This window comes from Euprymna scolopes, chromosome 8, assembly GCF_053919585.1.
Source record: "Euprymna scolopes isolate OS-2025 chromosome 8, ASM5391958v1, whole genome shotgun sequence".
In the NCBI taxonomy this organism is placed as follows: domain Eukaryota; kingdom Metazoa; phylum Mollusca; class Cephalopoda; order Sepiida; family Sepiolidae; genus Euprymna; species Euprymna scolopes.
This window is the reverse complement of record NC_136489.1, coordinates 51483055-51510570: the sequence shown is the minus strand read 5'-3', so window position 1 is coordinate 51510570 and position 27516 is coordinate 51483055. Positions and strand designations below refer to the sequence as shown.

The window sequence follows — 27516 nt, the reverse complement described above, 5'->3', positions numbered from 1 at the left end:
AGGAGTCAATGTGTTGCTTAGAGATTTGTGGAATGCATATCTTCAAATCCATGTCGACAAGGTGATACAACTGTTTCAAACAGTTATTTTCAGGAGCCAGCACGTCTGTTTTGCACGGTTGGGATTTGGGTTGAATGTGGCGCCACTTATTATGAAGTCTGTTATAGATGCTATCATCTCTCAAGACCATATGATTAAAAGTGTCACTTTAGCATATGTTGATGATATTTTCATTAATGAAAGTGTATTTCCTGTGTCGATTTTTAGATTATGGTTTGGTTTCCAAGGATCCGCTATGACTGAGAGATGGAGCCAGAGTTCTTGGCTTGCAAGGCTGGAAAAAAGATGGAAACGAGGAAGTCCAAATCCAGAAATCCCTGATAAATTGACCTGGTGGCGCATATTTTCTCTCTGCGGGGAAACTCGTTGCTCACTTCTCTATATGTAGATGGCTCCGTGTGGCAGTTGCATTCATCAAGCACCTAGCAATTACAGTAACAAAGGGCTGGGATGACAGAATCAATAACGCTCTGTCACATATTGGCAGAAACTTTAAGCAAAGTACAAGAAGTGCATCCTATTGGAGGAAACTAGTGTATGGACATTAACGAAATTACAATCTGGGTGGATGTGAGTTGCATAGCCACAGGACTGTCATTGGAAACGAAGGGGACGGTCATTGAGGATGCTTGTTGGCTATGTCCAACTAATAATGCTCAGTACAACAATCTAGCTGAACTCGACGTGGCACTCAAAGGAGAATTTGGCCCTTTAGTGGTAATCGACAGTATTACACTTGATTCTGATTCAACGTGCATGCACTAGTGGATTTTTGACACTTGAACTGGAAAAGCATGTGTGAACATGAGAGCAGCTGATGAGATGCTCATCAGGCGACGGTTTGTAACCCTACAATTGCTGGCAAAAGAATATGGATTGACCATCAATGTAAAAGTTGTGAAGTCTTGTCAAAACCACGCAGATAATCTCACCAGAGTTCTGCGCAGGGGGATGGATCTACTCCTTGTGAATGTGTGTGTACCAAGTGTTCAAACAAGTTCATAAATGTTGTTGTAGACATGAATCGTTTTAGCTTAAAACAAAGATATCACCTGCTGAGGCAAAAGGAATGTGCATTTTATCACATCGGACTTTCCAACGAAAGAGAGTCAGATAGAAAAATGCAAAGCAGGAAGTAGAGACACCACGTGTCGGATAAATCGGACACTAAGACGAGAGCAAATAATCATTGCATTATTGATGAATGTTTGTGTGCGTGTGCGCGCGATATAACTATTTGCATATCAGCCTGAAAAGCGTATGCCTGACAATACTCCCCGCCAGATAGTTGGAGGCTAAGGAGAAAAGAGATTGTGGCAGGAAAGGATATCAAACAAGGAGAATTTATGGTTTGTTGAAACCATGTAACTGTGTGGAAATGGTCACAAGACTACCCTAGTGAATTATTGAACCAAGTCGAAGTTGGTTGTGTACAGTTGCAAGTGAGTCTGCAGGAGAAATAAGTCCATTCTGTTGAAGCACGTTATTGAAGTTGGGCGTGCATGCATGCGTGGAAAATGAATCTATTCTGTAGAAATGCATTATCAAAGTTGGGCATGCATGATTGCGAGTGAGACTGTGGGGAAAATGAATCCATTCTGTGGAAGCGCGTTATGTAAGTTGGGTGTACACGGTTGCAAGTGAGTCTGCAAGAAAATTAATCCGTTCCCTGAAAGCGTGACGCTGAAATTGTGAACTACCTGTTCGTATGCATTAACATACAATGAACACGCAATGAACATTTCAAGTTAAAGCTTATGCATGTACACCCACACACACTTTTCTCACGTTGTTTCTACATTGTTTGTAAATAAACATATTCTTTCTATATATTGTAACTTGATATTTGTTGTCTTATTTTGAGGTTGGAGTTTTGAACACGCATTATATTATCTACAAGATCGGTAACCCCGATTTTTACACTCTAACCAGGAATATATCCTTTTCTAGGTAACTCCGGGTAAATACAGCTAGTTTTTAATATTCTCTTTCTTCGATTTTTAAAATATTTTTGTTTTTACTTTTTTTAGCCAGCTTATCAGAATCTTCAACAACGAATGGAAGGACATGTTAGTCGCTTCTTGGAGAAGCAAGTATGGAGCCCTGACCTTAACAAGAATCAGCTGCGAGACCAGCTAAGAAAACATATTAACCAGTAAGTAGGCAGAAACTTTTTGGTTTATATTTATTTTTTTATAAAGAGACAAAGAACTAGCCTAAAACGTATCTTCTGCTTATACCATATTTTTAAGGGGGTCTAGTGCGGATGTTATCGTGCTGGTTTCTGTGACTAAACTCATTTTTAAATAGCCAGTCCAATCTTGGAATGATTAGTTTGTACAGTTCAGCCTGAGACTGGACAGCGGGAAGACTAAAGACTTGAAAGATGACTATCCAGGTATATCATCATATGTCCAGCTCTCGTACGCACCATATTATTGTACGGCTCTGAAACCTGGCCAATGAGAACAAGCGACCTATGAAATTTTGAGGTGTTCAATCATCACTGTGTCGCATCCATTTTTTATTTGTTGACAGCAGTTCATCTTAAATGCTGTTGTTTATTCTTGCTGCAACGTATCCTCTCTGTACCGACCTCTCCTCTTGAAACAGCTTTACTGGTTTGGTCATGTTTTTCACTGTCACCTATGATTTCATCCGTTAAGTCATTGAACCAGTCCCTCAGGGTTTGAAAAAAAACCGATGTGGAAGTCAGCTGAAAACTGAGCTTAAAATAATGAACCATGATTCCAAGCTGATGCTGGGCTCTAACCTCTATGGAGTTCATAGCTGGAACCGCGATTGGCTAACACTTGTATTTGCTGCTGCAGTGAACTGTTGTGCCTGGGCAGACCTTTTTTAGGATGCTGCAAATTCTTTGAATGGGGTTGGTTCAATCGCTCCAGAGTGAATTCCAAAACAAGTGCATGATATCCAGGATCTTTCCAGCACAAGTAATTTCAAATACCACTTTTAAACTATCAGAAGACCTTATGTGTATGTGGCTTTTGGCAGTGTGTGTTTATGTAATTGGAGTAGTCATTTGCTTCTCAAGTCAGGAGAAAGGTGTGTGATGTAATCTCATGCTCACTAGATATCTTGTCTTTGGCTAACTGGACTCTCTTTTCTAGATGCTGTCCGATTACTGTTTTTCTTATAAATTTGTATTTTTTGCTGGAATCATGTTTATTGATTCAAAAATGTTGAGTTTGCATCTTAATGTGAAATTAGAATATTTAAAGAATTGAATTGACATCAGCCAATCAGAATGCAGCAAAAGGTTATAACCATAAAAGAAATGAAAGGTAATATAATGGCATACGAAAATGGAGCAATAACGACCTGAGCCTTAAAAAAGTATGCAATGAAGAGAAATTCTTAGTGTTTAATAGGAGAGTGGAAGTAGATTTTTAGAGTGAGTGAAAGATACACCCACTTCTTCTAAATAACATTGTTTTTTAAGAGTTTGAATGGTCGGAACTAATGTAGAAAATTATGAAATCAAATTCAAATGTTTGTTAATTTGTTCAGTTAGCGGCAGAAATTGTTGTCATATATGGTATATGTAGCACCTCTGTTTGCAATGTCTGATTTGAGAGGGAAAAAAATCAACTTTACGTTATTATATCTATAGGTAATCTTTTATTATGGATGGCAGATGTAGCATGAAGCTACTGATTTGATTGTCTCCTATTTCCACTCAAAAATGAAAAAAAATAAACTAAATGAACAGAGTAAGGGTATTTTGCAGTACAACTTAGTTATTTTTACTTTGCATTGCATCTATGGGCTGATGCTTTTTTGAACTGATAAGTCTGGCACACACACACACAATTACTCAATTACGCACCGGTTATCTGCCCTTGTTGTGATTCCTGATTTGGCTTACAGGCAGCATTGTTTACTTCCTGTTTCGTTTTCTTTATCCAACTTCTCTATCTCTCTCTTTCTTTTCATTTGAATCTATGTGAGGCATGCACATTACGCATATGCCTCAACAGGGCGTTTCCCTTTTCAAGGGAAGAAAGAATACACATATATACCTTAACAAACTCTTGCATACACAATGAACATACAATGCATACACGCAATGAACATTCTAACTCCATATTTGTATACACAATAAACTCATATGCACAACAACATAACTTTATGCATTCTCGCTAATACACACACACACACACACACGCTGTATTGTTCATAAGCTCTCTGTGTAAATAAATACTTCTTGTATATATGTAACTATGTAAGCCTGTTTTAGTGTGCTTTTAATATTCTTATTCAAATGAACTTGCTATTTATTTCTTGTCCTTATTGTTGATTGTTTTTGAAACCTGCAAAACCCATATGTTCACATCTCTATCTCATTACATGAATACTGCTGATTCTATAATCTGCGAATGACTAATACAAAGTTATAAGTGACATCATCGTGCCTAACACAAACTTTTGTTTTTGTTCTCGAATATACAGTATACAGACATAATATCCCCAACTCATTCATCATAATATGATGTTAAAGCATGACTGCTTTTATCCGCAGTTCAATAAAAAGGAAAAAGAAAGCTTTCCTCAACCTTACTGCCAAGTGTCTCTGGCAACTTCCTGCCTATGATGCAGTATCCTGACACATGTAACCCTAATTTTAATTTTGACAGAATTTTCCATATATCAGCTTATACCAGCATTAGATGGAAAAGTACCATTTTTAACATTATTTTTACACATCTGAATTAATCTTACTACAACATATCTCTTCTTCGTAATTGTGTATTATTTGGATTGTTCAGAGTGTTATTTTCAGAATGTTTTAATTGATGTAACCTCAAACCTTCTTCAGGTATATCTTGTCCAACTCTGGAATCTGCACAAAATTTTAAATGGAACTCTTTATTTAATCCACACGCTAGCATGCTCTCATTTAGTCAGCCATGACTGGGTAGAAGTCATAAGTAACTGTATTTGTGAATGCCACGCGCACTGACGATTGAACCTTCAACCTCCAGAAGAGTGTAACTTATACAACTGAATTTACTAAGTACTTTATCCACTACGCAAGCACCTGTAGCATATTGAATAAAGTACTTGGTAAAATTTTGTTGTAAGTTACATTCTTCTGGCGATTGAAGGTTCAATCCTCAGTGCAAGCGACGCTCAAAAATATAATTACTTTTGACTTCTACCCAGTCATGGCTGACGGAATGAGAGTATGCCACACGTGTAGATTAAATAAAAGGCTCCATTTGAAATTCCATGCAGATTCCCAAGTTCAACAAGATGCATCTGGAGGTCGGAGGTTACATCAACCGAAATGTTGTGAAAATAACACTCAAGATGAGAACAGTAGCCCAAAGAATCCAAATGATACAAATAACCAATCCTCATCTCAAAAATTCAGAAATGTAATATCTTAATAATTTGTTTTCATTTCCGTAAAGATGAAAGTTTTTTCCACATAAAAATATTTAATTGAATTAGCCATCTTTTTAGTCAAAAGTTTTTACTTTTCTTTTGATTTCTTTTGCAGATCCGGCATTTTAGCCAGTGGCGTCGAACGTATCATCGAACAGGTTGTGAATCCGAAAATCTTTCTCTTAATCAAGCCGCGCATTGATGAAGTAATTTGTGAGCATTTGGGTCTGGATTTTAAGGATCGCCAGGAGAAGCAATTGCGAAAGAAACACCAACAGCAGGCTCTAGCTGCAGCAGCCGCTGCTGCTGCTGCGGCCGCCGCAGCAGCAGCAACTGCTGCTGCAAACAGCGCTGGTAAGTCTAAAGAGAAATGAAATGACACAATTGATTTATTCTAAAATTTACAATTGGAAAATTTACATCCATCAATATGTATACATCAGTCAAATGTGCATTGTGTTATGAGATAAAAAATTTAAAGTCACTTTTGACAACTGCTTATTACATGTTACATAATAATTATCAGCAAGATTAGCAACGTTGCCCAGGAATATGAACAAAATAGTAGTTAACAAAAGCTGTATGTGTAACATCTTTCTTTTAAAGCCTCACTTTTTCTCTTTTTTTCTCAGTACATCCCTCCAACTGCCCCCCCCCCTCTTAAAAATCCACAAAGTTGGTATTCTTTTTTAATTAGCCTTGAATGTATAATGTTTAAAATTTAAAAAAAAGTAATAATTTTCGGGCCAAATGGCCATTTATATAATTTACTGTTATGTCCATGTACCTGCCACTTACCGAAGGTAAGTTATTGATTTTTCTTTTTAAAGAGTTATTTTTCTTAAGCCAAGTGTGTGTGTCTAGAGTTGGGGGCAGCAATTCATTCAACTCTATAGGCTGGATTGTGTTATGATGACAGGTTGTAGAGCTGGACGAATGCCATTCATGAAAACTTAAGGAAAATTACATATGCAAACCCCTATTAACCTTAATATTTAAAATCATAATGAAAATAAACATTGAGAAATCAGAAAAACAAAAGAAAATCTAAAATAAAACATCTAACAAAAATTAGCCTTGTCTTACGTTAAAAATAAAGTCATCAGTAATCAGGCTCGGGAGCCGATCAAAATGCCTTTGTGGGTCGGATTCAGCCAGCAGACCGTAGGTTGCCTACTCTTGATCTAGAGAGAGGAATGCGAAAAAGAGAAAGAGAGTAGAGTAGAAGTTATATTACACTTTTGCCTTGAGCAATACTAGGTAACCCTGCTAGTATAAAAGAATAAAAAAAGAACTGCCTGATCTAATTAGTGTTGGTTTTGAAGCAACTAAGAATGAAAACAAAAAAAAAATGATTTTTATTTTGCCTCCATACTGTCTCTTTACCACAAGCACTTCTCATTGTTTCATGTATAGCTATGATCATCTTGTCTGTTTAACTAGATGAATAAACTACCCCTGCATGACACATCAAAAATGGCATACTCCAAAAATCATGTAAATTGACCAAGCACTTTAATTTTTAACCAAGAAAATCAAATTGTATAAGTAAGTGAGGAGGAACTGGCTTGCATCACTATCTTGAAGAAACAAAAGGAGATAACTCAAGAATAATTTCAACTTGCAAGATCAGCTTTTTAATGCTTACAATTTCCCATTAATCATGTAAAATCTTTAAAAAATAATTTTCTTTATAAAAATAAAACTTCTTGATCAATTTTGGAATATGATTTTTCTAGATTTTTGTTTTTTAATACAGGCAAGTTCTGGATAGCCACCAAAATTTGTAACCTTAAGTCCAGGTGGCAGTATGATCTCTAATAACTTTCCTTCCAAAAAAAAAAGCAGATTTAGACACAAGGTAGTTTTTGATGTGGAGAAATTCGGCTTTACAAAATGGGTCACAAAATTTCAGTCTAAAAAGATATCAAAAAAATAAAATATTAAAAACTTGAACAAAAATTACTTTTTAAATTGTCAGAGTAAAAGAGTAGTCTTAACAAATTAAAGCATTCACAAAGTATTTAGTTTTTAATATGAAATCGTTTTCTATTTCTGAAAAAGAATACAAACTCTATGCACCTGTAATAAAACATTCACTGTTCTGCTAGCAATTTGTTGAATTTAACAAAACATAAAATTAAAAAATATATACTGAACCATTAAAAATGATCAAATATTTACACATTATACATGAAAATAATTCTGAAATTATCATCTATATAAAACTTAAATGATGTATGTCAATAGCTCTAATCAATTTCTAAATATTTGATTCTAGTACTAAAAACTTGAATCAGATGACAGTAGAATTGATCATCTGCGTTTAAATAGCCTGTGAAATCTCAAGAATATCCAATCAAATTCTAATCATGTGAATTTGTATTAGAATGTAAGCTATGAAATATAAAAATTATATATATATATATATATATATATATAAGTTTAATGTAGTTTGCTTAACGCATCATTTAGTGTGTATATAAAAGTAATTTGTAGAAAGCAATACAATGCAGAAGTCTAACAGTTGGACACAAACTGAAGCAAATTAAAATATAATGATGGAATAAGCTATGCATATTCACTTTTTGTTAATACAGTATATATTTTCTTTTTATACTTTTAACATTCTTACTTACATCAGTATGGTCTAATGGAAGTTCTGTATCGTATGATATTTTGGGAAAATTCCATTCCGATATCTTTCACTTTACTTCAAATGTGCATATGGGGACTGTTGTCAACGTGAGAAGCTTTTCACTAATTAAAATGGATCTGGAATGAATTTTATTTTAAAATCTATTGTTATTCCTTAAATCTAATTAAAGTTAGTGTTAATCTCATTTTATAAAATTCACTATGTCTGTCTTCACTTTTTGCAAACTGTATCTCGTGCAAGGCAGCTCAAATGATTACATTTTGTTGTGACCGTTTTTTTATGGGTCTTTACCTGGTTAAAATAGTTGCTAAGAGGTCAAAATTGAAAGAAATGAGAACTTGACAAGTATAAGTACACTTAAACTGCTCTTCTGTGCATGCACAAATATATATATATATATATATACATTTATACAGTAATCTTTGTTTATTTTTAGCTATTTCTTATCCAATTGACAATGAGTGATTTGAGATAACGTCTCAGGCTGGAGCACTATGAATTTTGGTTTCAGATTTAGCTGATGCTACTCAAGTGATACTTTTTTTTTTACTTTTGAAATCATGACTATATATTTGGTACAATATAATATGAAATAATCAATCGAATCGAGAATTGATTCTATAATAATACATACGAAATCTGCATAAATTAAAATATATTTAAGCATATTTTACGACCGGGTAATGCCGGTTACCCCCTACTAGTATTCTATATTATTTTATTTTTTATTTTACACATTAATTTTTTCCATATATATAAAACTTTATTTAAAAAAAAAGTTTCTGTGTATGGTTCATCAGTTTTTAGCATTTTTTCAGTTTTCAGTATAAAAATATTTGATTTTTAAGACAGATGAAATAAACATTGTTGGAATGCTAATTTTATTCTCTTTCCATGCAACTAATTGTTTTAAAAAATTTCCTCACAAATACAAAAGATATGGCTTGTTTATGCACAGAAGGTGTGGAAATGCATAGATAATGAGGAATTCATATAAAAATATGAATAAAAACCCAAATTAAATATTGGCAGGTTGGCACTCAGGATAAAAAGAATCCCTTAACCCATATATACATCAGGTGGGAAGAGGCAAAAGATGGTGTAAATCTTCCTGCCTCTATAAGTGACCCTCCAACCATGACAGGACAACTAAGATCAGCCGTCAAGCCTTGAAGAAGGAGGTCCTGGTCATCTATATCCATCATCTTTATCAAAAAGAAATTAAAAAATAAGAAGCTTGAAAGCCTGGTCATGGTCTGTGTTCAAAAGAAAGTGCTGCTGTTTTGCTATCATTACTCAAAGTTTGAAAGTTGAGCAAAACATGAAATTAAATTCTGGCTGAGAAAAGACTGATGTCCAACGAAAAGATGTTATCAGCTTTTAATGCTAATTTTCCTTTATACAATAAATGGTTTTAAATAAATTTGGTAAAAAAAAAGTAAATTCCTATAAATCAGCATTGCACAATTTTCTTTTCTTTTTTTTTGACTGAATCCTATTTTGTTATTGGCATTGGTTTCTTTGATTCTTTTTAGAATCAGGTACTTACATGAAGGGCTACGTGAAGGTTGCCAACATCTAGAAGTGAAAATGGTACTATGGAACGTTTGAATCAAACAAACCCATTGATAAAAAGGTCCAGACTTAAGTTAAAAGTGGGGTTTGAACCATATGACTGACTGAGCAGTTATCTCCACACGGAGAATTCTTGAAAAGAATGAAATGTGTATTTGGATAATAAGTAAAAATATTTAATTTTTTTATAAGATATATATATATAGAGAGAGAGAGAGAGAAAGAGAGATAGAATTAATAGCGATAAATAAATTTATATTATGGAAGTCTGGTGTATAATCATTTCAAAGACGTTTAGCAATTATTGTCGTTAACCACTTCACCATTGCTACCTCTTAAATGTGCAACAACGCTATTACCAAAGATTTTGTCAATTTTTTTTTGATTTAATTTTATTTTTTATTTCAGGTCCGAATCCGTATGGAGGTCCATTGTTTCCTTACCAGCAGACAGGAGCTTGGCAACAGCATGTGCATATGCGACACTTACAGCAGCAGCAACCCCCGCAACCACCACCACCAGCTACTCCAGCCCCACCAGTGCCCCAGGCCAGTCCATCGGGGACACAGCAAAAGTCCTTGTTGACCTTTTCTTTACCTGACACTAGCAGGCCACCCCCAGGTGCATTTCCCCCTACCCCAAACATTGCTGGAGGTAGTGGCTTTCAAGTGCCTCCAGTGCCTCCAGTGCCACCTGCTCCACCTGCCCCACCAGCACCACCAGCACCACCTGCTCCACCAGTCCCACAGCAGCCGTACAGCTGGACCAGCTCAACTGCAACCAGCACTGCACCAACAAGCAGTGCGGCTAGTTTCCCATCTGTCTACTCCCACTCAATGCCACCTCCCAGTATTCCCCTAGCTGCAGGACCTCCAACAACACCTCCCCCACTTATAGGTTTCAATGCAGTACCTCCACTAGGAGCAGGCAGCAAGTCTGGCATTGTTAGCACATCCAGCACTTTGCCTAAAACAAGTATTAAAGAGAGTAGTCGTACAACATTATTAAGTACTCCGAATATGTCACCAGCAATTGCCCCCATAACTCTTCCCCCTATGAATGTTCCACCACCCGGCACGGCAGCAGCTGTACCATCAGGCCTGCCACCTTTGAATGTGCCACCCCCTCCAATAACAGACGTTCTATCTCGGCCCCCACCCACTTTACCCCCATCTGCATTAGGACCGTCCTTAATGCCGCAAGCTACCTCTAAGCCACCTACTTTGTCTTCTGTTGCTTCTCCCGAACACCCTGTCATGGGTCCTGTGAAATCACCTCTCCTACCTGATCCTATAATGCCGAAAAACTTTAACAACCCTATAATACTACCCCAATCTCATCAACCAAGCATACCTGCTGTGTCACCTTTACTTCCGCAACCTGCTATGCCACCAATCATTCCCAAACCTCCCCTGATATCTGCCATTCCACAACCCATGATGCCCCTTAATCCTGAAATTCCAACTTCCAGTTCTGGAAGTAATGAGGACTATGAAATATCTCCACTGCAAGAAAACGAGATGGCTGAAGAAATGCTTAGAACATCACTGACGCCTGAAACGGTAAAGGTTCCAAAGGAAGAACCAGCTGGTTCGGTTCCTAAACTAGAGGACATTCCCTTGCCGCACTTACCTTTTGTGGCACCTATGTTGGAGAGGGGCAGAGGAGAGGATACAAAAAGTCACAAATATTCAGATGTCCGAGAAGAAATGGATAGCTCAACTGAGGAGAAAAATCCGGAGAGTATATCTGCCGTTCCTTCAGAAGCCAAAATTGTTGGTATGGATACAGAACCGACTGAAAAATCTCGGACTTATAGTTTTTCATGGAATAAAGGAACGAAGGAGGGTGACTTGTCGGATGTGACCATCAGTTCTGTTCACACGAGTGACTTGTCATCTTTTGAGGAGGAAGAGGAATGGAAGGAGAAAGGGGCATTGGACATTGACTTAGAAGGAAAAGAGAATATGAATTTGATTTCAAACAAAGAGGACGTTGTCAATGAAGGTGAGTGGGAAACGTTTCGTTTCTTCTATTCTGATCAGTTAAAAACATTGATTGTGCTATAAAGTCTAAAATTAGTAAACTGAAACCTTTTATTTTATTTTTTTTTACTCTTTTTCACTTAAATCAAAACATATTTTAACTTGGAACATAAGGGGTTAATATTTGGTATGGTGTCTAGACTGAAGGAGTTGAGTAGCTAGATGTCTGTTCACATAACATTTAAACTTCTACAGGTTAGTACAATCAGGGGAATAGGGAGGGAATTCCAGCCTAGCAGTCCAAGGAAAAAAAAACTATTAGAGTAGAAGTCTTTCCGGCATCTCAACAGTGAAGGGGTGGGATTTTGCTGCTGGTTGGGTTTGGTTGGAAGTATACATGTTGAGGGGGAGGGAACAATTGCTATGAGTTTATCAGAGCAGATTCCATTAAATAATTGTAAATCAGGCACAGGGATGCAACTTTGCGGCAATGGGACGGGAGTTGGAACTTGGTTGTTAGTGTTGAACCTATTGGATTTAAGATTCTTCTTTGAACCCTGTCTAAGATGGTGAGACTAGTGGTAAATGCACCAGCCCATATATTGCAACAATCCTCTATGCATGGGCAAAATACCCATGCTTTGTAGAGATATGGGATGCTCTCTGGTGTGAGTAATATTGTAGCACGATTAAGGAAGCCTACCTTCTTTGCAGCAGCCTTGGCAATGTCGTCAATGTATTTTTTTCAATTCATGCTGTATGTGAATGTTAAGCAGAGGAGTTTAAACAATGGATTTGGGTGTTATTTGCCATGACAATCAGTGGTTGAGAACATTTATATATCCCATCGTATGGAGGAGGCATATAAACTTGGGGTCAATCGAGGATCATATGAATCCAATATATGTTATGTATACGACTAAACGAAATCTTTTAATAAAAATGCAGAATATTTTTATTACTGAAATTTAGAGCCATTTTTATGCAGACTTTAATTTATCTTTGCTAAATATACAGAGAGGTTTTATCTGTCATTTCAGAAAGATGTTTTTTTCATAAAAATCGATGATAGCAGAGAAAAAGAAATAGAAAAATTTAGAAAAATCCAGATGGTCCCAGAAATTTCCAGAACCTTCACAAAAAAAAAAAAAAAAAAAAGTCAAGGTTTCTAGAATATTCTAATACTGAATGGCGATCTCAATAAAAGAGATTTTCGGACTAATGTGGGAGCTGTTGGTTTGTTGACTTTGATGAGTTCAACTTCAGCTCCGACATGATTCCAGTACTATAAATTCAGTCAAAAGAATCCTCTTTAAAATCTTCTGATGAATTGGAACAAATACATTGAGGCATTGCCAAGGCTGCTGCAAAGACTGTGGGCTCTCTCTACCATACTAGAAAGTTACTTATGCCTGAGAATATCCTGTACCCCTGTAAGGCCACCATTTGATAATGGTGCATCTGCTACTAGTTTATCACTCCTAAACAGGGTTCCACAAAGAGTCGCCAACTTAACAGGTCCCGGACTTTCAACAAAACTCCAACCTCTTTCCTTTTGAGGATATGTTGCATCCCTGTGTTGGTTTTACAAGTATTTTAATGGAAAATGCTCCAACGAATTGCAAGCACTTGTACCCCCTTGATGTAAATACTCCCGACTAACCTGACGAGCAGCAAAATCTCACCCCTACACTGTAAAAATCCCTAGATGCCAGAAAGTCTTCTACTCAAATATTTTTTTCTTGAACTGCTAGACTTTGAAATTCCTTCCTGGGTTCCTGCTTCCCTGACTGTATTCACATGTAGAAATTTAAATGTAATGTGAACAGATAGCTTGCTGCCCAACTCCTTACATAGAATCCCTGCAAATTTGGTCCCAAATAGTAGTTCCTTACGTCCAAGTAGCACTGTGCCTTGTTTGGAGTGAAAAAGCATAAGCAAACCAAAAAGTAACTTCTTTTGAAATACTTCTCTGACCAAAAATATAAATTTAAAATTTTCAAATTATCTTTGTGTGATTAATTAAACTGACCTCCTCCTTCTGCTACTTTGCCATCAGCTTAAGTAACAATGATTTCTTTGTTTTTTGTTTTTCGTGCATATTAAATGGTTTTTGTGTGTATTAAGTAAAGATTGTTTAAATTGATCTGTTTTTGTTGTTTGCAAATTATTTTGAAGATTAAATTTGGATAGTATGGAAGAGATGTGTACAAAACAGGAAACTTTGTTGGTATGGCTACATTGAAAGAATGGATAAGAGTTCTTGGGTTAGTAGTTGTAGAACTAGGAGGGCCTGAGAGATAAATAGCTGACAGGGATTAATTAGCTTGGAATCCATTTATCGTAGTGTCTGAAGCATGCCAATAAATAAAATCGATGTTGAACTGTATATGTCTGTATATGTTTGTATGTCCGGCTAAAACTAAAAAATGACAAAACGAATACCTACAAAGTTGCTCTTTTTTTTTTTGATTGGTGTCACCTCAGATGAATAATTTACATGATTTTTAGAATATGATATTTTTGTTTCTTCATGGGTATATACTTCATACAAATATTTTTTTATTTTTGTTTTTTAATATAGATAGAATTCTAAATAAGAACTGTTAATTTTGATAATCTGACATCAACAAATAATTATGAAAACTTGTTCTTTTAGTTCATTGTAGTAATTGATCCAACATGGTAGGGAAGGGAGAGAGACAGCCTCAGTTAGTTTTTTTAACTATGCATTTTTAAAACTGTAGTTTTGCATTATTTTCAACCCACTGCTTTCTTTCTTACAAAATCTTTTCTATCTTTTTCAATGACGTCATTCTTCATGTGATTTTAACTTTTTTGACTTAGTTCTTTCATTCACACATTGTACCATATCTGACCATCATGCTTTGCTAGACAACCACTTGATAAATTTGTCCTTGAACTATTTCCAAGAACTTACAATATATTTCAAACAGAGAACATATTTCCCACAAGCTGAAGTACCCACCTGTCTATATGCAACAATGTAGTAAATTAAATATATATATGGCAATTAAGCTACACAAAATTTTCTGCTTTTTATCCTCGTGATGACTTGTCAGACTAATGCACGGAATTGTTGTTACTGCGTGTTTTTATATATATACATGTGATATTAAGTTTGCTAATCAGATTCTTTATTCCCATTCTTGTTTTCAACAACCAATGATCAGGCTTTTTTTTAGACAAAGGTTTGGTTGACTTGTATTTCACTTCACTTTGTTTATTTTTGGAAGAGTGTTATCAGCAGTTCTCATTACTCTTGCTTCCTCTTATTTGTCCCTCAGTCCTCATTTCCAATGAGTGATGTTTCTGACAAAGGGTGAAGAAAAAGCTGCTCTCCAGGACGACAGTACTTCATGAACAGTAGCCTGAGATGTCGGAAATTTTCTGTTCCTGTGTCTATCCTTGTGGCCATGTCACTAGTAAGGGTGCTGGAGGTAAACGTTTCATCTGAGCTGACGTTATCCGCCTGATAGTCAGGGACCCGAACCTTGGATTAACCACTAAGGGGGCCGTATAACAGCAGGTGCAAAATAGTGGGGCTGCTGTATTGCCATTTGGTGAATGGACTCTGGACCATGCAGTAGTTTTGAGTGGGGCCTCTCGATGCCATACTAGTGGGTAATTGTTACGGCTTTACCTTATCATGGCTACAAAAAAAAAAAAATCTTCCTCTCCTTTTCTCTCTTACCTTCCCTCTCTGTCCTGCTCTAACCAAGTCTGTCGACCTGTTCCACAAATCCCAATCCTCAACATGAAATACCTCCAGAAAAATAACATGTGTAAACCTAGAACCCCATCCTCCAACACTAGACCCCTACTACCATGTCTCCTTCTCCAACATCAGGGGTCTCCGTTTCAACCTTCCAGAGGTTAAAACCTAATTACAGGAGACGAAACCAGACATATTCTTCCTAAGTGAAACTGGCATTAGGTTGACTGCTTCCCTTGATGAATTCATAATTAAAGGATACTTTAACTTAACATCTAAATCTAACCCCCAAGATCGCCATGGACATGGAATATGTGCTTACATGAAAGATGGCTTTCCGTGTGGTAGGGATATCTCCAGAGAAGACCTTAATTTACCTTATATGTGCTTCCGGGTTGCACTTGCTTATACCACTGCATTTATATTCGCTCTCTATCGCCCCCACAACAGCGGAGTTACTATCCTTAAGAGTATATCTGAAAAAATTGACCACATCCTGTCTGCTCACCCTTCAGCTAACATCCACATTTGTGGTGACTTCAATGTCCACAATGCGGAATGGCTGACCTACTCTAACAAGACAGATGATGAGGGGAGGTTCTGTCATGATTTTGCCATTGCCTATGACCTCGCCCAGATTGTCCACAAACCTTCCCGAGTATGCTAGCCTTCTAGACCTTTTTCTCACAACTTCCCCTGAGCTATGTTCAAGTTCCGTTCTGTCTCCTCTGGGATCTTCCGACCACACAATTGTATCAGTTAAGATAAAAATTAAATATAATAAGTCTACAGATGTACCTCTCCACTGTACTGTATACCGATACTCTATGGCTGACTGGGATAGCTTCCGTACATTCATATTTGATCTACCACTGCATTCCATGTTTAAAAAAGATGTGTCCTCCATAGTATCAGACCTGACCGAATGGCTAATTGTAGGCATAGACCGATTCATACCTTCCGAAAAATTCCAACAAAAACCTAACAGCCAGCCATGGTTCTCCCATGAATGTGCTGCTGCCAATCACTTTTTCCATAGCTACCAACGTAATAGATGCACTAAGACTAAAGCTGCCTTCAGGACTGCCAACAACCACTGCAAAAGAGTAATAAAAAATGCAAGAGAGCTATATGCTCAGTCCGTTAAATCCAAAGTAGCTGAGCAGCGGCTTGGTTCCCACCAGTTTTGGCAAATAACAAACAGGATCCTGAACAGAAGCATCCGTTCTATCCCAACCATCATCAATAGACCTGAGGTCATCTCGTCAGCATCAGACAAGGCCAAACTATTTGCCAAGAACTTTGCAGCTAATTCTACCCTATGCGACGAAGGCCATCAACTCCCCATATTTCCTCTTATAACAGACAACACGCTCTGCAACATAAAAATATCTGTGCGTGATGTTGCCAAGTTAATCAAGAACCTTGATTCCAGTAAAGTAACTGGCCCTGATGGCATTCCAATCATTGTGCTGAAAAAGCTTCAACTAGAACTTGCTCCCATACTTACAAAACTATTTAAGCGTTGCCTTAAAGAGAAGTGCTTTCTGACTCCCTGGAAAACCTCATCAGTATGCCCAGTATTTAAGAACTCAGGTGATAAGTCCTCTCCCTCTCAGTACAGACCAATAAGTCTCCTGTGTGTCATGAGTAAGCTGCTGGAATCCATATTAAATAGAGAAGTAGTCAACCACCCCAGCAGAAATAACCTTCTTAGTGACATGCTATATGGTTTCTGTTCTGCCAGATCTACAGCAGATGTGCTAACGGTTATATCTCATAGGATTAGCAAATCTCTTGACAAAGGCTTCCTCTCTAGGGCAATTGCTCTTGACATATCAAAGGCCTTCGATAAGGTATGACATAGGGGCCTACTTCACAAGATTTCCAGCTACAGTATAACTGGAAATATTTTCTCTATCATAAAATCATTTCTCTCTGATAGGCTCATAAGAGTAGTAGTTGATGGGCAGAAATCAGAGACCATCAATATTAATGCTGGAGTCCCTCAGGCGTCCATCCTAGGCCCAACTCTCTTCCTGATCTACATCAATGATCTCCCAAAAACATACTTAAATCATTTTTTGACATCTATGCTGATGACACGACCATCTATAGCAACACATCAAAGGCCGTAAATGACAAAGTTCTCTCAGATTCTCTCTCCTCTAATCTTGAGCGCGTGGTAAAGTGGGGAAGGAGGTGGCTGGTTACTTTTAATGCATCTAAAACCAAGCTCCTATCTTTACATCATCAATGCTCTCATCCCCTTCTGGCATCAATGGGTGGCTCTCGTCTAGGGGAAGCTCCATGTTTTGATAAGCTTCTGGGCTTGACTTTTACCCCTGACCTGAAATGGAATACGTACATCAAGTCAGTTGCCAAGATCGCTGGAAAAATGGTAGGATCCTTTTACCGCTCCAGAAGATATCTTAACCCTGATGCAATTCTCTATCTGTATAAAAGTGGAGTACTGCTGCCACATCTGGGCAGGAGCTGCTAAAAACAGCCTATCCCGCCTTGACAGAGTACAAAATAGGCTTCGTGGTTTAGTGGGTGATGCCCTTTTCTCTTCCCTGCAACCTCTCTCCCACAGGAGAGATGTTGCGAGCCTGTCTTTGTTTTATCGTTACTTCCATGGCAGGTGGTCGTCTGAACTCCAGTGTCTGGTCCTCCCTCGCCAATCTTTCACGATAAACACCCGCCTAGCTGAAACCACTGTCAAACATTTTCCCCGTTCCTTATCTGTGCCAAAATCCAAATGTAGATTCCATGAACAAAGCTTCTTTCTTAGAAGTGCACGCCTGTGGAACTCTGTTCCGGTTGCCTGTTTCCCACCTGACTACAACCTGGATATCTTCAAGTCCAATTAGAACAAATTCCTGATGAACCGCGTCCTTAAGTAAAACACTTTATCAAATCTCCAACACTAACGTACTGTACACACAACAACCCTTATCCCCAAGTGGCTTCCGGGCCTTGATAAGTGGTGACTACTTTGTAAAAAAAAAAAAAAAGAGTGAATCATTCTTCTTTGTGTATTAAAAGGTGACCTTGTTGACGAAACGTCATCAATGTCAATTCATGAATAACCAAAATGACTTTTGCCTTAAAAGGCCTTATTTCTATTGAAATACCTTGAAAAATCATTGAAAATATTGAAAATTTCTTGGAAATGTCTTTAAAGGTCTTGAAAATTTATTTTTTTATGTTCAGTAAAAATTTGTGAAAATATCAAAAATAAAATAGAAATAAATACTATTAAATTATATTTTAAGTATTCATAAAAATACCATTAAATTATTTTTTAAACATTGAGAATAAATTCGAAATACATTGTTTTGAAATTTCAGTAGTATTGGGGTACAAGGGGGTATGTCCACAAAGGGACGTAACTCCATTTTTTCGACTTAACTGGCCTAGTTTTCAGTTATCACAAATTTTTTTTTCCTCACTTTTGACCCCCTCCCTCTTCAAAAAAAACAAAACTTTCCTTCTCTTATAGTGACCCCCTCCCCTCCCAAATTGTGATAACCTAAAATAAGGCCGTCCGGGCCCAAAAAAAATGGACAAGACGGCAGCCATCTTGGTTGGAAATTTAAAAACCGTAAAGAGAGTTAATATTTGAAATGAAATAAAAGAAACATTTTAAACTAAAAGCACCAAAATAATGATGCAGGTAGATTGCAAAATAACCTTTATTGGCTATGGTAACATTTGTTGTGTAATTGATTTTTTACCACTTTTTCGCTGTGGATTGTAAAACACCCTCAAATTTGGTTTCTTTTGAAAACTTGAATTTTGTTTGGAGAAGGCCTTGAAAAACTTAGAAAAGCCCTCGAAAATGGACATTCAAAATCTGTGTAAATCCTGCAGGAGTGAGTTGAGGCGGCTCCAAATGGATTTACTAAGTCATATGTCAAGCTGGTCAACCTACGTTAATCGGCAACTGAGTCTTCAGCATATCTCATCCATTCCTGTTTTCAATAATGATAAAAAATGCAGGGACCATCTACCATCTCCATGTCTGTCTTCATTATTACAGCTTATGTCTTTAGTTGACTGCCTTTTTACTTCTTTAAGCTAATGGGTGTGTTTGGAGTTAGCAGCTTATGGATATTGAGAATAGCCAAACCAGTGAAACACCTCTTTAGAAATCTCCACAATGTCAGTGATGCTGCATCTTGCATAGATGGTGCAGTTTGAAATTTGGTCAGAGAGAAGGAGGAAGGAGATGTGTGGTAGTCAATATATATTAAAGACTCTGAGTGCGAAAATCTTCTCTTGAGCAAAGGTTGGTTTTCACAAGCATACAGTAGTGTTGTGTATATCAGTGCTTAGATCTCTTGTCAAAACCACAATTTTCTTTGGAGGCATCAGAAGACTGTGCCAGGATAATTGAAGGTTAATTACAAAACAAATTCTGACAACACCAAACAAATGATGATGTAAATATTTGATTTTGTTTTTAGAAAGAATATTTTTAGCTTCTGTTTTCAAACCAATTGTTTAAATATGAATGTTTGCTGTAGACACATTTTATATATTGACGTTTATTAATACTTGTTTATCTTTTGTTTCTTTGCAGGAAATAATTCAGATGACAATGTCATTGACCTTGGACTATTGAAACCAAACAGGAAGGCCAAGCCTCCACCAACCAAGCCTCGAAAACTCATTTCATTATCTTACAATTATTCTGATAGTGATGATGATGAAACGCGTGAAGAACGCAAAGCTCGTATCGTAAGTATATTTGACTTGCATGAAAATTAGCATATTATTCCTGAATTTTTACATAATCATTTGTGTTGATATGGTTAGAGGTATATGTATTCAACGTGTTATAACTATGCGCTACATAATTCTCTTTATTTTTTGAATAGTTACACATGTGCCCAAAACATCTTGTTGTTGCCCTTTCTTTTTTCTTATATTTTTACAAGTTTTACAATAAATTTAAACGTATTATTTAAATTCTTCGGACTACTGTTCCCATCAAGGTTATATTGACTGAAACGTGAAAATAACACTCAAGATGAGAACAGTAGTTTGAAGAGTCCAAATAATACGAATAATCAATCCTCATCTCCAAAATTCAGAAATGTAATAAATTTCAAATATTTATTTTGCTGAAGACATTCGTTGATACAAACGAAACTAGTAAAGCTCCCGTTTTTGATGATTTATTCCTGTGTTTAATTTTTTCCTACTGTCTTTTTTTATACATCCTGTCTCCACAGCATTTTATGATATATCATGTATTTTAACCTCATATGTGTGTATGTATGTATGTGTATATATATATATATATATATATATATATATATAGTCTTGGAAGTTTCTTTAATAATTTAAAATTATAAAAGGAAAAAAAAATTGTCCTTCGTTGGAACATTATTTTGTCAGTAAGCTAATTAATCTCTCGTATCGTTGAATAGTTTTACGGTAATTTGAACCAGACGTAACTTAACGTCCGATTGGAACATGATGTTAACCGCCGAGCTTCGCCGATTATGAAAGCATAACAAACACTGCTCAAAAAAAAAAAAAAAGTGAAGGAATAATAATAATTTAACCAAAGAAATAAGCAAAACAAAAAAATAAACCAAGAAACAACGACCTACCATAAATTTTTTATTTTTATTTTTGTAATATGTTTTTTTACTGTAATTTGTTTTTCTTTTTTGTCCAACAAGAAAGTTCAAAACAAAACAAATAAGCAAAGTTTTTTTTTTTTTCAAGAAAAAGATTAATAAATTGTTTTTTTTTATTGTAATGGTAGTTCTTAACATGAGGAGGTTGGGGAAGGGTGTCTATTCAGAAAGCCGTTCTTAACATGGCGAGGTTGGAAAGGGTTATCTATTCCGAAAGCCATTCTTAATATGACGAGATTGGGGGGGTGTTTATTCCGAAAGCCGTTCTTAACATGAGGAGGTGGGGGGGGTGCATTGCATGCGCGTGCATCTCCACTTACATCCATGTTTCTAAGATCTTTTGGCGATGATGCACTTTTCGTCACAGGTTTTTTTGCAGCAATTAATTTTTTTTTTTTTTTTTTCTTGACAATATGAGACTGCTTGTTCCGGCGTCATCAAATATTTTTCCAAACTGAAGATATTCATTTTTTAGCTTTCAGAAAAGGGCTGTTTCAGGTGTGTGCTGCTTAATGAATTTAATGATTTTTATTTTCTTCCAATTTTTGTTTCATAAAGTTCGTCTGCTACTTTGCAGTGCATTGATTGGCTGATCGACATCTTACGTCACATTACAATCAAACCAGAGTGCATGACGTCATGTTCCGAGCAAAGCTGATCGGACATTGAGTTATGTCTGGTTCAAATTATGCACAAGTACCAGTTTTACTTATATGAATAAACATGTTAAAGGAATCATCAGTTGTTTACCATGAAACACTGTTTGGAGGATTTAAAAACAAAATAGCTTATTTAATCATGGCTCCCCAGCAGTGTTGATGAAACCTTTCTAGGGTAATTGCTCTTGACATATCTAAGGCCTTTGATAGGGTATGGCATAAAGGTTTACTTCATAAGATCTCTAGCTATGGTATAGCTGAAAATGTCTTCTCAATTAATAATTAATAAATCATTTCTTTCTGATAGGTTCATAAGAGTTGATGGGCAAAAATCAGAAGCTCACAGTATAAATGCTGGAGTCCCTCAGGGGTCCATCCTGGCCCCAACTCTTTTTTTGATCTACATTAATGATCTTCCAAATCACATCCTTACATCATTTGTAGACATTTATACTGATGACATTACCATTTATGGTAGCACATCTAAGACAGTAAACAACCAAGTTCTCTCTGATTCTTTCTCCTCTGATCTTGAACATGTGGTATAATAGGGAAAGGAGTGGCTGGTTACTTTTAATGCATCTAAAACCAAGCTTCTCTCTTTACATCATCAACGCTCTGATCCACATCTGGCATCAATTGAAATGAATGGCTCTCGTCTTGAGGAAGCTTCAAGTTTTGACAAGCTTCTGGGCTTGACCTTTACTTCTGATCTTAAATGGAACACATACATCAAATCTGTTGCCAAGGCCGTTGGAAAAATGATCGATCCAGTAGATATCTCATTGCTGATGCAATTCTCTATCTATATAAGAGCAAGATACGTCCAAGGATGGAATACTGTTGCCACATCTGGGCAGGAACTGCTAGAAAGAACTTGTCCTGCCTTGATAGAGTTCAAAATAGACTTCGTAGCCTTGTAGGAGATATCCTTTTCTCTTCCCTGCAACCTCTATCTCACAGAAGAGATGTTACAAGTTTGTCTCTGCTGTATCGTTATTTTCATGGAAAGTGTTCGACTGAGCTTGAGTCTATAGTCCCCCCTTTGCCAAACTATCACAAGGAACACTCGTCTAGCTGAAAACACTATCAATAATTCCCCCCACTTTTTATCTGGGCCTAAACCTAAACGTAGATTCCATGAACAAAGTTTCTTACTTAAAACTGCACGCCTGTGGAATTGTCTTCCGTTTTCCTGCTCTCCAGCTGACTACAATATGGTTGTCTTCAAGTCTAACGTAAACAAGTTCCTGATGAGCCGTTCCACTTAAATTAACAGATTTACCGAACTTCCATTACTAACGATTACTATATTGTCCAATTTCTACTGTACACTCTTTAACCCTTATCCTCGAGTGGCCTCTTGGCCTTCATAAGTGGTGATGCTTATGTAAAAAAAAATCTCCTTTAAAACACAGGACCAAAATTTTCTTTTTTTTTATTTAATATTGTATCTAGTTTTTTTCCTCAAGATAAATTTAGGCTAACCAATTCATGTCATTAAAAAAACAAAAACATTTCTTACCTGTGTCTTCCGTCACAAATTAATGTGCCTATTTAGAAACTACTGTTTTTTATATATTATTTGGTGGAATTCATTCTGTTACTTATCACCCTCCATTTCTTTGTTATTAGTATTATTTTTTGTATTTACACGTTATTTGTTATTAGTATTATTTTTTTATGTATTTACATTCTTATTTATTCGTACCATCTCTATAATTATTAGTTAATAAAAATATATTATATATATATATATATATATATATATATATATATATTAAATATATATATAATCTCACTTTGTGAAGCTTATTTCTGTTTTTTGTTTAACATTAGGCTCGTGAGAAAGAAGAACGATATTTGCGTCGTCAGCAAAGGCGTGCGGGGCTGGAGGCGAAGAGGAAAGACCGACAAGAAGTCAAGTCAAACAATGTCCAAGTAGAACCAGAGCAACAGATAGAAACTCCAGGTATGTAATTGTGTTATTTAAAACAACCTAGACTCGTGTCCAACAGACCAACCAAGCTAATTATTTCGTAATAGCAATTTTGTGTTTTTGAAAAAAAATCTTTTGTTCTATTTCTAAAATTCTAAGCTTTATTCAAAACCTAATCTAATAACTAATGGGTTTTATTTTGCTAATAATATACTTTTAGATTGAATTGGTGCTACCAGATTAAACTATCTGAATATACTAGCTTCCTGACCTAAAATGCACTAAACAATATTGTTGTTTTTTTTTCCTTTTCCTTTTGCAGAACATGTAGTTCTGCAAAGTGAAAAACAAAAATTTCCTCTACAAAGCAAACCAAACACGATGAATAAATATTTGAAGATATAAAGAACTTGAAGAATTAAAACTTTTATCAAAATTACTGGATTTGGCATGAAATAACCTGAACAGGGTTGGTTATGACAAAACAAAATAACCAAACCATATTTAAGAACAGCATTTGCATAGAACACTTTAATATGGAATTAAATTGAGAAATAATGGTAAAATAAGGAATTAAAAGGAAATTTTTGTGGATCTATTAGATAAAATATTTGTTTATTAATGTTTTTATTTTGTTGTAGTCATCGATACAACATGAATACAGTCATGATAAAGTAGAAAAATAAATCTGATAAAGTTATATTTGTGTTGCCGAAGTTGTGAGCTAATGTTTGATAAGTTGCCTTATTTAGATTATTCGGTCACATGATATTTTTTGTAGACAATGTCATCTAAAAAAATGTAACCTTGTTTGAAGTTACCAGGCGCTATTTTATCAATAGTTTTTAACCCTCTAACGCCTAAATTATTTTGAGAAACTTGAGGATTTTTTTTTTGCTTATTATTTTCAATCAAGATGGTGTAAGTAAACAAGCTGAAGACAATTTTTACTGAAAATAATACTGAAAGTTTTATTAATAACAATAATAATGAAAGAGGACTGTGGTTCTACATGTCATAAGACACAATAAATAAAACAGAACCAAATGGTTCACTTGGTCATGAGGCACAATAGAAAATAACTACGTTTTACAATATTAACTAACTGTATTCCCTTTTAGTAAAGAGTATTTCTGTTTTGTTATACATAAATAACATCTATTAGAAAATTAGACTAGAAAATACTTTAAGCAATTCATTTTACATTGATCAGAAATACAGAAACTTTAAAAACAGTTTATTCGGTATGAAATCTAACAAAACAATGACGGTTCTTTTTACAGCACAAATGAACTTTACATTTAGTACAGAACATGATGGTTTTTTTCCTTTACATCCTGGAAACTTGCAAGCACTTTTTTTATCGGTAACTTCTGGTAGATGACCACTGCCATCTGTCCTCACATCCTGCTCTGGAAGAGGCTTTGTTGCATATCCACAATGTTTCTTTTGAAAATATTCTTGATTGACATTTGAAGAAGAGGGTAGTCCTCGCTTTTTGATTGGATTTGTTCCACTTAACATCAAAGAAGTTGATAATCTCAACTTCAATTCACTTAGAGAATTCTGTTGATGCCTCTTGGCATTTATTTTGTCATGTGAACGTCTGTAGAGAAGCCAGCTGTTTATTACACATGTCTATCATGTGAAACACTAAACAAAGATAATATTTCCCTGAGCAGAAAACCATAGTAGGCCATCATTTAGCCAATTATGGCTGTTAACCAAGGTGAGATAACTTTTAATACATTGAATATGATAGATATGTCCTTACAAGGCACTGACACCTGCTTTTGTCAGTTAATCCATTTTTATTAATATTTATTATTAGATTTTTAAACAGAACTGTATGGTCTAACTGGGCACTAGGCTAGTTAACTAAAGAAGGACTATATGGTCTACTCCACCTATCTGCTTATGATAAGGGTGCACTATGTTAGGAGTATCTATATCATTATAGTTTTATTGTTTTGTTGAATCATTTACATTTCTCAACTGGAAATGAAGTTGCATAGGATGATGCTAGGCACACTGATCTATTATCATACCAATTTACAACATTTGAACTTTGAGTCGCAAACTCCTCAAAAGATCCATGATCTGATACAGAAAGTTATTTTTCACTTTTGAATGACAGTTGTTGGAGTCTTCTACCTCGTATAGTACTACACACCCAGATCTGTCATGAGGCAAGATGATCAATCAATTTCAGTGATGTAAACCAAGTCAAAATGCAACTTAAATTTTTGACCATTGAGAATACATTCTGCCAGTTGCAACATAGAATTTGAGCTAGGATCAAGATCAGCCATTTTTTGATTATTCACTGGGTCAATCTTTCCTATATAAGGAAAACAAAGTCATACCACATCAGTACTCTCTGCCAACACAAAAATTTTCTGGTCCCATTTATGTGGCTTTTTGGGCACATACTGTTTCATTGATGATGCTCCTTTGAAAGGAACCATTTGTTCATTCACAAATAAGAACTCTAGCAATGGTATTTTCTGAAATTCTTGACGTTGATGATCTACAAGCATTTTTATTTTTCTGATTTTATCATTTTTGTTTATTGTTGAGTTGTTCACTAAATGCAAATTAGACTTTATGAACTCCCATTTTTGCCATGTCATTGTTAAAGAAATTTTGTCATTGTTAAAGAAATTTTGTCACTGAAGGAATATTGTGACTAGTGCATCCTAGTATCTAATGTCTTAATGACAGACATTTGCATTGTAATTTCAATCCATTGTTCAAGTTCTTGGTGCAACAGGAAGTGTTTGTTCATGTTTTTTGAAGTGCGTATATAATTGATGACTCACAAACTTTATCTAGTAATTAATTTGAAATAAAATTCTTGAAATAGTCCATTGGTAGCCTTCTTTCATCATTTTCATTTTGCATTAGAAATTTTGATATTGGATGAGTTATTTCCCCTTTAAATACTTAATTCCAATAGTGGCAATTCGTTGTAGATTTTATTTGTTTTTCTTTTACTTGGGATCCACGGAGAATACAATTAAAAATAATTAAAAAAATAAATAAGTATTACATTAGTGTAGGCCCCTGTAATATTGTGGTCAAGAAAATGTTGGTACGGATAAACTCAATCACAGGAAACCATTTTGGTTAGAATTCTAGTTTTTTCCCTTTTTAATCACCCATGTGCGTGTTGAAGCAACAAGAACCTGAAACTTTTTTCACCTAACCTTGTAAATAAATACATCTTTGCATATTCCGCCTATGTTTTTTTCCAATTCTTGTTACCATAGTAACAATATAACATTTATAAACAAGCTTTGAATACTAAAATTTCCATACACATTATTTTCTTGATAAAATATGCATAAACCATTAGTACTGTAAAAATAATAGTTATTTTTTACTCACATGACGAGGAGGACCATATAGTCCTTCTTTAGTTAACTAGCCCAGTGCCCAGTTAGACCATACAGTTCTGTTTAAAAATCTAATAATAAATATTAATAAAAATGAATTAACTGACAAAAGCAGGTGTCAGTGCCTTGTAAGGACATATCTATCATATTCAATGTATTAAAAGTTATCTCACCTTGGTTAACAGCCATAATAATAATTTACACTTTCACAGTTAGGTAAATAAAGTATGAATACATGCACACTTACGGCTGCCCAATAGCTGACTGAAACATGTGCGATCAGCTGTGTTGTATCAAATGATACCACATATTAGACGCATTCTAAACAGCATCAGCATCACTAGTAATAAGCTCTTGAAAGAGGACCATATGATCCTTCTAGATGTTAAAGGGTAAAAAAGAATGGTAAATGATTAAATCCAAATTATATTTGACA

At 35.7% G+C, this 27516-nt stretch overlaps 1 protein-coding gene across 3 annotated transcripts in view; it reads left to right on the top strand.

The window, feature by feature from the left end:
• LOC145283558 (uncharacterized) overlaps positions 1–27516 on the top strand; it is an 83633-nt gene that overhangs the window by 10241 nt on the left and 45876 nt on the right. For all 3 annotated transcript variants that reach the window (XM_080132445.1, XM_080132444.1, XM_080132443.1), the window contains exons 2-6: positions 2091–2215; positions 5588–5826; positions 10115–11713; positions 20016–20173; positions 23583–23715. In XM_080132445.1, the coding sequence (XP_079988571.1) occupies positions 2091–2215; positions 5588–5826; positions 10115–11713; positions 20016–20173; positions 23583–23715 (2254 nt within the window). The remainder of the gene's footprint in view (positions 1–2090; positions 2216–5587; positions 5827–10114; positions 11714–20015; positions 20174–23582; positions 23716–27516) is intronic.